This window comes from Saccopteryx bilineata, chromosome 3 (assembly GCF_036850765.1).
Source record: "Saccopteryx bilineata isolate mSacBil1 chromosome 3, mSacBil1_pri_phased_curated, whole genome shotgun sequence".
NCBI classification, from domain to species: Eukaryota; Metazoa; Chordata; class Mammalia; order Chiroptera; family Emballonuridae; genus Saccopteryx; species Saccopteryx bilineata.
In genome coordinates, this window is record NC_089492.1 from 231,537,219 (window position 1) to 231,549,594 (window position 12,376).

A 12,376-nucleotide genomic window follows, 5' to 3' on the forward strand; every position below is an offset into this window, starting at 1 on the left:
ATCTTCTTTTCTTCCAGGCCCTTTAGCATCCCTTGTAATACTGGTTTGATGGTAAGAAACTCCTTTAGATTTTTCTTGTTTGGGAAGCTATTTCTACTTCAATTTTAATAATAGCATTGCTGTGTAAAGTATTCTTTGTTGTAGGTCCTTGGCTTCCATCACTTTAAAGATTTCATGCCAATCTTTTCTTGCCTGAAATGCTTCTGTTGAGAAATCAGCTTACAGCTTTATGGGAGCTGCCTTGTAAGTAACTAATTGCCTTTCTTTTGCTGCTTTTTAGAATTTTCTCTTTGTCTTTAACCATTGCCGTTTTAATTATGATGTGTCTTGGTGTGGGCCTCTTTGGGTCCCTCTTGTTTGGTACTCTCTGTGCTTTCAGGACTTGTGTATCTTTTTCCTTCATCAGGTTAGGGAAATTTTTGTCATTATTTCTTCAAACAGGATCTCAAGTTCTTGCTGTCTATCTTCTTCTGGTAGCCTTATAATACAGATATTATTATATTTCATGTTGTCCCAAAAGTCCCTTAAACTCTCCTCATTCTTTTTAATTCATTTTTCTTTTTGCTGCTTTGATTGGAAATATTTTCCTACCTTGTTTTCCAAATTACTGATTTGAGTCTTCACTTCATCCAACCTACTGTTTATTCCTTCCAGTGTATTCTTGATATCAGATATTGTATTCTTCAATCTGACTGCTATCTCTTTTCTGAGGTTCTCACTTGAAATAAAGTATATTTTACAAATTGATCATATTCTTGAAAACAATGTCAAAGTCAATAAATAATGAGAAATTAGTATCATCCAGACCATGTAGTCTGCCACATATCTCAATAAAAATATGATAACCAGAAAAGATTTAAATACATTGGAATACTAAAAACAACTCAATAAACTCTAAAAAGTAAAAGAGGCATAATAAAAACAGCTGCAGTAAGACATAATAAAGTAAAAATTAATAATTGGAAAATAAACCAACAACTAACCAATAGAGACACTAATACACCAAGAGTATTATACAGTGTGTCTGTGAAGTCGTGGTGCACTTTTGACCGGTCACAGGAAAGCAACAAAAGATGACAGAAATGTGAAATCTGCACCAAATAAAAGGAAAATCCTCCCAGTTTCTGTAGGATGATGTGGCAGCATGTGTGCATGCTCAGATGATGTAACACTGTGTATACAGTGGAGCAGCCCACGGCCATGCCAGTTGAGATGTGGACGGTACAGAGGAAAGTTTAGTGTGTTCTGTGGCTCGCTAAATTTGAGTCCATGACCAAAATGCAATGTGAATATCGGCGCGTTTATAATGAAGTGCCACCACCTAGGAATAACATTACTCGGTGGTATAAGCAGTTGAAGGAAACTGGCAGTTTGGTAGAGAAACCCCATTCTGGTAGGCCATCAGTCAGTGATGAGTCTGTAGAGGCTATATGGGATAGCTACCTAAGGAGCCCTAAAAAATCTGTGCAGAGCCCACATCGAACTGCACTGAATAGGTATGAACCTGGGAGAGTTTTCCTTTTATTTGGTGCAGATTTCACATTTCTATCATCTTTCGTTGCTTTCCTGTAACTGGTCAAAAGTGCACCATGACTTTACAGATACACTGTATAAATAATCAGTAGACTAGTAACTTATGGCAGGATGGATGATAAAAAAGTAAAAGATAGATGGCACAATTAAACTACATCAGGAACACAAAGGAAGAAACAGCCACAGGTATGGTAGAGATTTATAAAACACATAAGGGAACCTAAGGACAATGCTTAAAAATAAAGTTAACCACCTGGATAATACCCTAGATAATTTCCCATAAAATTAGAGTTTATGAGAAAGAGACTCAAAAGATATAAATTTATAAAAATGGGAAACAAAAACATAATCATATTCAGTTGATATGATTTTATATAAAAAATTCAAAAGAATTTTCTGGTTATATATATCTTATCATTTGCACCATGGCTGAATGTATGATCAAAATATCAAAATCAGTAATGTTTCCATATAGTATCAATTAAAATAGATATTATACTTTTTGAAAAAGAATACAATCTATAATATTAGATACTTAAACTAGTTAGATATAACTTTAATAAGATGTGTGCAAGACTTTCTTGAAGGAAATTGAAAACTTTATTGAAAGACACAAAATAAATAACATGTTTGCAGATTACCAAACTTACTATCACAAATATATCAATTCTTCCCAAATTAATCTTTAAATTCAGGCCAATTATAAAATTTCTGACAGATTTTTTGTGTGGCTCAACAAATTGAACCTAAAACACATATAAAGAATTAAATACTAAGAACAGCAAGATGCATTTGTAATGGAAAAAAAACCTTGTACTATCAGATATTAAAACTTAATATTAAGTTTTAGGGATTAGAACAATGTGTTATTGCCAAAGAATAAGCAAATAAGCCAGTGGTGCAGAATGGAGAGTTTGGAAAACTGTCTTTAGTATCTAAAAGAAATAAAATTATAAATTAGTTTGGAAACAAGAGACTGATAAGTGTTGCTGAAACTGGAATTTTGATCATATACAGCACAAAAAATAAGTTTCAAGTGAACTAGAGGCCTAAATGTAAATAGTAAAACTAAGTATAGATAATACCTTTAGGATATTAGAGTAGAAAAAGTTTCTTAAATAAGCTGTAAAAATACAGAATATAACAAGAAGAGTGATAAATTTTAGGATATTAAAATGACAACATCTCTATGGCAAACGGCATCTGAAGCAAAGTGAAAAGACAAACCTCAAATTGCGAGGTGATCTTTGTAACCCATATAACCAATGGACCAGTGTCCACATGTATAAAAAACAATCCAAAGTACAAATAAACCAAAAAAGACAACTTGTAGACCAAGACATTCTACATTGCCAATAAGAAGAAATGAAAAAAAAGTCAACTCCTTTGGTATTAGGAAAACATAAATTAAAATACCAAGCTATCATTCCATTTGATAGGCCAATATTTAAAATATCTAATATCCCCAAGTGTTGGTAGAGAGAGGAAATGGTAACTTGGTTCTCTGCTTGTACAATTAGATCCACACTGATCATCAAGTAAAAATTTCAAAAACATAGTATGAACTGAAAAACTTGCAGGACAATATATATACAATGTATTAGTATTTCATTGAAATTTTATTTTTATTTTTTAAAGATTTTAATTTTTTGTGACAGAGACCAGGAGAGAGACAGAGAGAGGGACAGATAGGGACAGACAGACAGGCAGGGAGAGAGATGAGATGCATCAATTCTTCATTGAGGCTCCTTTGTCTCCTTAATTGTTCATTGATTGCTTTCTTATATGTGCCTTTACCAGGGAGCTACAGCAGAGTGAGTGGCCCCTTGCTCAAGCAAGTGACCTTGGGCCTAAGCCAGCAACCTTTGGGCTCAAGCCAGTGACCATGGGGTCAGCTCTATAATCCCACATTCAAGCCAGTGACCGCACACTCAAACTGGTCAGCCTGCACTCAAGCCGGTGACTTCGGGGTTTCCAACCTGGGTCCTCTGCATCTCAGTCTGACACTGTATTCACTGTGCCACTGCCAGGTTAGGCTAAAGAGTTTTTTATTCATTCTAGAGAGGAGAGAGAGAGAGAGAAAGAGAAGGGAAGAGGAGCAGGAAGCGTCAACTGCCATATGGACCTTGACCAGGCAAGCCCAGGGTTTCAAATGGGCGACTTCAACATTCCAGGTCAAAAGTTTATCCACTGTGCCACCTCAGGTTAGGCTTCATTGAAATTTTAAACACATTGACTTTGAGAGGGAGAAAGTAGGAAGGGATGGAAATGAGAATTTACCAGTTTTTGTAATGTTTTATTTATTTATTTTTTAAAACTAGATTTTGATATCTATAATAAATGTTAACATTTTAATCTCATAGTGGGCACATTATTGTCTAATTATTTTCTTCACACTTAAATCTTTAATAGCTTGCATATTAAGACTCCATCAATATTAATGTAACTGTCAAGTGTTTTTTAATACTAAATTGAGTTTTGAATGCTGAGTAAGATTGAACTAGATAAAAGAGGCATGAAAGATGATGTAACCAGAGAAAATAATATAAAGTTACAAAAATGGTGAAACAAAAGTAAATATTTGAGTACCTAGACAATAAATTTAAAAAGTGCAAATCAACCCTGGCTGCGTAGCTCAGGTGGTTAGATCATCATCCTGATATACCAAGGTTATGGGTTTGAACCCTGGTCAGGGCACATACAAGAATCAACCAATAAGCCTGACCAGGTGGTGGTGCAGTGGATAGAGCATCAGCTTGGGACACTGAAGACTCAAGTTTGAAACTCTGAGGTCACCAGCTTGAGCATGGCCTCACCAGCTTGAGAACAGGATCATAGACATGACACTATGGTTGCAGGTTAGAACCCAAAGCTCTCTGGCATGAAGCCTGAGGTCACTGGCTTGAGCAAGGGGTTACTGGCTTGAACAAGGCATCACTGGCTCGGCTGGAGTCCCCTGGTCAAGGCACATATGAGAAAGCGATCAATGAACAACTAAAAATGCCACAACTGTAAGTTGAGGCTTCTCATCTTTCTTCCTTCTTGTCTGCTCTTGTCTGTCCCTCCATCTCTCTCTCTCTCTCTCTCTCTCTCAATAAAAACAAACAAACAAACAAAAAACACAATGGATTCAAGGATAGGTGGAGCAACAAACTGATGTTTCTATTTTATTATTCTCTCTAAAATCAATCAATAGAAGAATGATTTGACTTTGGGTGATGGATATATAACATAATCAACAGTTCAAATGCTCTAGAAATGCTCACTTGAAACCTATGTAATTTCATTGATCAATGTCACCCATTAAATATAATTTTCTGAACAGAATTTAAAACAACAACAAAAAAAACCCCACAAAAATATATGTATTTTTTAAAAGAGTGAAAATCATCTTTGGTGAAATTGGTAGGTGGAAGTGTGGGTGGAGGTCAATTGTGGGGACTTTTAATGCTGTGTTAGGGAGCCAAGACTGTATCTTCAATCAATTAAAGTTTCTTAAGGTAACCTAGTACTATTTGTACTTTAGAAAGATTTTAAAGCTATTTAGTGGAGGATGGGTTTAGGAATGATGATGGCAATAATGGGGAAGGGGAGATCAATTTGGAACCTGTTTAAATAGTTTAGGGAAAAGGAAGAGACTAAATTATGATTGGAAGTGGAGAGAAGAAAACAGAATTTACATATATTTAGAAGGTATATTTGGCAGGATTTGGTGACTGAATGCTAAGGGTAGTCAGGGGAAAGAATGGATTTTTGCATTGAATGCCTGCGTGGATAATAGTAACATTAACAAAAATGTGTATAATGGAGAAAAAGCAAATTGAGGTGGATAATGAGTTTGATTTTAAATATATTATGTTTGGGGGTGTTTGTGGAACATACTATAGCTTAGCCAATCTACAACTCAAAGGAGAGGCTAAAGCTTGACATGAAGTAGTCATTATCCCAAAGCCCAAGGATATTAAAAACATTACTGTATAACTGGTTAAAACCAATTTTAGTAGTTACTCATTACTTATTAAAGTGTGATCTCCAGCACTCAGTTACAACGTTTAACATGTCCTCAGTATAAGAGGCGAGGACCCTAGAATCTGTAGCGTCTTTAAGGTAATATAATAATATAAGTGTCACTGCAGTAAAATTAATAAAAATAACATAAAAAGTAATAATATAAGTATACATTGTATATTTTTTAAAAAAGCTTCTATATAATGTTATTAACCTGTCAAACATTTATTGAGCACTACTATATATGTTGGGTATTGTGTTAAGGGCTTCAAATAGAGAGGTGAATGAAAAAGTCCTTGATTTCAAAGGTTTCACAATCTAGTCAAATATATAGAGATATATAGATACTAAATTAGAAAGTGATATTAGTTCAAAGAAAGAACATATACAAAGTAAAACAAAAGAAGGAGCAATTAATTCTCTGTGTATAGGATCTCAGGAACATTTCTCAGAATAAATGAAATCTGCAATATATTTTTAAAGGTGAAAAAGATTCTGTCAGTTAATGAGGGCAGCAGTGGAAAGAAAGGAATACTTTGAGTAGAGAAAAATATATAATTCTTTGTATCATAAGTAAACAGCTGATGAATTGTGGAATTGCTTGAGGATCCAATGGAAGGGAGAAGGGTTAGTTGGAGATGTGGTGTGAGTGGGTAGATGAAAGTTATTCATACAAAATATGTGAAGAGTTTTTTGCACACAATAGCCACTTATTTAAAATATTTATTAGAAAATAATGTCGCCTGACCAGGTGGTGGCGCAGTGGATAGAGCGTCGGACTGGGATGCGGAAGGACCCAGGTTCGAGACCCCGAGGTCGCCAGCTTGAGCGCGGGCTCATCTGGCTTGAGCAAAGAGCTCACCAGCTTGGACCCAAGGTCGCTGGCTCCAGCAGGGGGTTACTCGGTCTGCTGAAGGCCCACGGTCAAGGCACATGTGAGAAAGCAATCAATGAACAACTAAGAAGTCGCAACGCGCACAACGAGAAACTGATAATTGATGCTTCTCATCTCTCTCTGTTCCTGTCTGTCTGTCCCTGTCTATCTCTGCCTCTGTAAAAAAAAAAAAAAAAAAAAAAAAAAAAGAAAATAATGTCTTTGAATCATAGAAGGAAGAATTGAGAATAGGGATTGCAGGTGGAAGAACTGAAAATGAAAAGTAAAGATTGAAGGCTACTTGGACAACCAAGATCAGGTTTAAAACAGGCTCCAGGTGAATTAGTTCATCATAAGGAGTCACTCATCAACTTAAAGCACATTTCAGGCTTTTTTTTTTTTTTTTTTTTACCAGCTTGAGAAGTACTTAAATGAGTCTCTATCTAAAAATAAACATTCTATTTTCTGTCTCAAAATACCAATACTGATACTTGTAATCTGTCTCAATATTCTCTCCTGTGTTGGCTTTCCCCCCCAGGGTTATGCCAACCTTGTTAACTATGATGCTGACATTGCACTTATTTTCAGTTATCCATTCCTCCTTCACTTGACAGATTCCCAAAGGATGTATGATGTTCCTTAAGTCAAGGTCTCTGCCACATAATTCAGTGACAGCTGTTTTAGGTATGATTTCTGAAAGAGTGATGTGTTGAAATATTTTACTGTTCTTGTAACTTCTAGCAATGGCTCATAAATTATCATGCTCACATAACCTTTTGTATTATATTAACTTCACTGAGTGGCTTGCCGCGTCCTGCAAGTAAGTTTTTTTGCCTCAATATTTCCAGAATATAGAGACCATAAACAAAGGTAAAAGTATCTGAATAATATACTCACAAAGACTTCTAAGGATGCTCAAAGACTTAAGTTTCCCCAACTCTCATATTCATCAGTTTGGTGTTTCTATTTGGTGATGAAATTTTTTCTGATCCTCTTTATCATAGATTTTTACTTATTTAGACTCTCCAGCCAAATTTTCCCTAAGGCCAAGGGATGTGCTATATTTGGCTATACTGTATTCTTTGGAAATAGTAATTTGAAAATAGAACTTGATGTGTGAATGTATTTAAATAAATAAGCAATATCAATTGTTTATGAATTACAGAAATACCAGTCCATATAAGGGTGTTGTCTATAAATCTAATCTTAAAAGAATAAAGGTAGACAATGTCATCTTTCAATGGGCCTAAATCTAGTTGCTATTGTCTAAGTCTGCCTACAGCCCTTTAAATTTTTTTTCCTGAAAACCCTTTAAGCGGTAGGTAAGTCAAGTTGCATAGAAGAATGTGTGTGTGTCCCATTTGTATTCTTACTGTTTCCTTGGAACAAAATGCTCTCCTTTATTCAGATACTACTATGCTTCATGGAAATCCTCAAACTACATCTTGTTCTTGAACTCTTCTCTAATAATAAGCAGTCTTAATTAATATTTTTACTCTCTAATAATTTGATTATAATTTGTGTTATATAATTAATCATTTCATCATATAGTGTGTCATGATATTCACTGATTATTTATAGGTGTTAGTCTTACCTCCTCAGTGACCTAAACTTCTCTATGACTCTCATTGACTTAACTGAGAAAATCTTACTAGCAATTCACATTTCAACAATTTTTTCATGTTCATCCAGCAGAACTATTCATTCATGAGTTCATTCAATAACTATTTATTGAGCTCCTACAATGTGCCACACACTGTTTTAGGCAATACAGATGCACGAGTAACAAAAACAACAACGAAACTGAGACATCACTGAATTTTAATTCTAGCAAGAGGAGTCTAGACAATACATAAATAATTTAAATATATAGTATGTCAGTTTCTCATAAATATTAAGAAAATAAAACTGGGAAGTGAAATGGGGTCTGCTTCTAGTAACAGCAAGATCTTGATTTTAAACAGGATGGGCAAGGATTTCTTAGAAATGTCATATTTAATATGATCAAGAGTTTTTCTTGGTGGTCCTTTACAAAACAGATTAACTTAAGATCCATATTTACCTAGAATATCAAGCCAATCATATCTAACTTTTATATTCTTAGGACACTTAAATTAATTTTTCTCCTTTAAATTTAACAGCTTTATTGAGGTTTTATTGATATACAAAGGACTCCACATATTTGATGAGTTCAGACATATGCCAACACTGATGATACCATCACCACAATCAAGTAATAGACATATCCAATACCTCCCAGAGTTTTCTTGTATCCTCTTGTTTTTTTTATTTCTCCTCTTTTGTTTTATATTTTGTGTGTGTGAGAGTTTGTGTCAGTGTATGTGTAAGAGCCTTAAACATAAGTTACCCTCTTACCAAATTTTGAAGTTCACAAGACCATATTATTAAATTATAAGGCAATACTTTTAATATTAAAAATATCTCCAACTCAATTTTGATGTCTTGAAGAAAGTATCTATGTTTTCTACTTTTATATAAAATATCCCTGGTCCTCCACCATACATTTTGAGAAAGAGGAAGAAAAAAAAACAGTGTGAAGGCAGCAAAATGTTCTTTAAAAAGATTAAATAATATATCTGAAAGCAGAGATAAATCAAACCCACTAAATAAGAAACCAGGAGAGAGGTTTTCTGTCTTTGACTTATAAATTAAGATTTAACTTTTCAATAAATTAATGAAAAAATCAACAAAATCAAAGAAAAAGAGATACACCATTTTTCTATGAGAAAACATTAAAGCATATTATGAGTAAAAAATTATTTATAGATGAGATAAAATCTTACCATTTTTACTGATGTCGAGTTCTTTAAGATTAACTAAACTAGCAATAGTGGTTGGCAGATTTGAAAGGTCATTATCAGGAATACTTAGTTTTCGTAGTGCTTGACAGTTGAACAATTGCTGTAAAAAAATAATGATTAATTAGATACCAATTTGATTAAATTCATTCATACATAAACTCAATAACAAAATTTAAGTCATCTTTACAAATGTGGCAGTAAAAGGAAGTATTTTACTTTTCTCCTTCTGTTAACCTTTAATGTTCAATTTGCCACTGACCTTATAGATTTTCTTCTTTGAAATAATTTCTGGAGTTGTTCCTTTCTTTCTGTTTCCACAACTACTAAGATTACCTTAATTCTATTTTCCTACCACTATTTAGATTTCAGAAAGTATTACTTCAATCTAATCACATTGAACAGGTTTTTTTGGTGTGTGTGTGTGTGTGTGTGAGAGAGAGAGAGAGAGACAGAGACAGAGAGAGGGGCAGATAGGGTCAGACAGACAGGAAGGGAGAGATATGAGGTGCATCAATTCTTCCTTGTGGCTCCTCAGTTGTTCATTGACTGATTTCTAATATGTGCCTTGACCAGGGAGCTCCAGCAGAGCAAGTGACCCCTTGCTCAGCCAGTGACCTTGGGCTCAAGCCAGCGACCTTGGGTTTCAAGTCAGTGATCTTTGGCTGAAGCCAGCAACCTTGCACTCATGTCGGTTTGGCCATGCTCAAGCCGGTGACCTCGGGGTTTTGAACCTGGTTCTTCTGCATCTAATGCTCTACTCACTGTGCTACCGCCTGATCAGGCAAAAAGTTATGACTTGCAAGAACTGATATACATTTGAGTACATGGGCTCACATTTGTTTTGTGTCCTCCCATGCTGTTCATAAATATCTAGTAAATGAAACATTTAATCTCTGATATTTGGTGAAAATCACTAGTGATTCGTTAATGGCTGTCATCAGTTCAAAGTACTGGGTGGTGGTTCTCAAGTCCAGTATGCTTATAGACACTAGTGATAGAAGTACTTTTTTAAAGTGTGAATTCTTGTGCTTCACCCAAAGATGTGCTGATATTATGGGTCTGGGATGGAGGTAAAGTTTTTAAAGTGAGAGGGAAGAAATAGAGAGACAGACTCCTTCCTGTATGCACCCCAACTGGGATCCACTCTGCAACCCCTGTCTGGGGCTGATCCTCAAACCAATAGAGCTATCCTTAGCACCGGGTTGACACTTGAACCAATCAAGCCATTGGCTGTGAAAAGGGAAGAGAAAGTGAAAGGGGAGAGGGAGAGGAAGAGAAACAGACAGTTGCTTCTCATGTATGCCCTGACCAGGGATTGAAACTGGGACATCTGCATGCTGGGCCGATCCAGCCAAACAGTCAGGGCTAATTTGTATTTTTAACATGGATTCTAGTGGTGTGGTTATTGTGATGTTAGGTGTTTACAGTACCATATTTCGGATAAGAGATTTTTTAGCTATGTCTATCTCATCTTGGCTTCTCCAGCTATAAACAGCTGGAACAGAATTTTTATTCATTTCTGGAAGAATTATCTTAATGAGATCCTTTCTGTTTGACATTTCTAATTCTGTTTTGCTAAATTTCCACAGATGAAGTCTCTAATACTCATGACTATGCAACTGACCCAGAGTACATTTAACTATTGCTTCTTGTTACATGTAATTCATTATTTATGAGCAGAAATATAGTTGTTAATTCTTAACTTGTTAAGTTTTTTTTTTTAAATATAGATTGTGCTGGTTGCTACCTAAGGAAAAAAAATACATTTTCTTGTTTGGGTTAGTCATCTGTAGCTTCCTACAAAGATTATTTGCATTTTATGCCAAATTTAGACAAATAATTTTTCAAAACAGAGGTTTTCTCTTTTAATTAAATTCTCACCATCTCAACTAGATTGTCGATTTTTCTCAGGAATTAGAAGACATTCCTGTATTCTTCTCCAATTTTAAGTAAAACTATGTCAGGAACAAAAGATATGAAAACTCTTGAGCATTTTATTACATAGAGCATTCAAGATTTATCTGGTATAGAGGCTAATAACATGCCATTTGAAATCGGATTGATGTGGATTCAATCTCCACACATCTACTTACTATCTGTATGGTCTTGGGCAAGTTGCTTAATGTCTCTGAACCTATTAATATACTCATCTGTAAAATGGGAACAATAACATTACCTACATTAAGAGGTTGTTGAGAAACTAAACAACATACTTTTAAAAAATGAATGGGTCAAAGAAGAAATAAGTGCAGAGATCAAAAGATATATACAGACAAATGAAAATGACAATACGATATATCAGAATCTCTGGGATTCAGCAAAAGCAGTAATGAGAGGGAAGTTCATATCACTTCAGGCATATATGAACAAACAAGAGAGAGCCCAAGAGAGCCACTTAACCTCACACCATAAGGAACTAGAAAAAGAAGAACAAAGACAACCCAAAACCAGCCGAAGAAAGGAAATAATAAAAATCAGAGCAGAAATAAATTAAATAGAGAACAGAAAAACTATAGAAAAAATTAAAATAAAACAAGGAGCTGGTTCTTTGAAAAGATCAACAAAATTGACAAACCCTTGGCAAGACTCACCAAGGAAAAAAGAGGAAGGACTCATATAAACAAAATCCAAAATGAAAGAGTAGAAATCACCACAGACACCGTAGATATACAAAGAATTATTGTAGAACACAATGAAAAACTATATGCCACCAAATTCTACAATCTAGAAGAAATGGATAAATTTCCAGAATAATATAACCTTCCTAGACTGAGTCATGAAGAAGCAGAAAGCCTAAACAGACCAATTAGCAGGGAGGAAATAGAAAAAAACTATTAAAAACCTCCCCAAAAATAAAAGTCCAGGTCCAGACGGTTATACTAGTGAATTCTATCAAACATTCAAAGAAGTCTTGGTTCCTATTCTCCTGAATGTCTTCCAAAAAATTGAAGAAGAAGCAACACTTCCAAACACATTTTATGAGGCCAACATAACCCTCATACCAAAACCTGGCAAGGACGGCACAAAACAAGAAAACTACAGACCAATATCTCTAATGAATACAGATGCTAAAATACTTAACAAAATAATGGCAAATCAAATACAACAACATATTAAAAAAATAATACATCATGATCAA

The 12,376-nt window shown here is 34.8% G+C and overlaps 1 protein-coding gene across 3 annotated transcripts in view; it reads right to left on the reverse strand.

Moving 5' to 3' along the window:
* The window catches only part of LRRC7 (leucine rich repeat containing 7), a 598,371-nt gene that overhangs the window by 303,274 nt on the left and 282,721 nt on the right, over positions 1 to 12,376 (reverse strand). For all 3 annotated transcript variants that reach the window (XM_066268909.1, XM_066268907.1, XM_066268908.1), the window contains one exon: positions 9,220 to 9,337. In XM_066268909.1, coding sequence (XP_066125006.1) covers positions 9,220 to 9,337 — 118 coding nt within the window. The remainder of the gene's footprint in view (positions 1 to 9,219; positions 9,338 to 12,376) is intronic.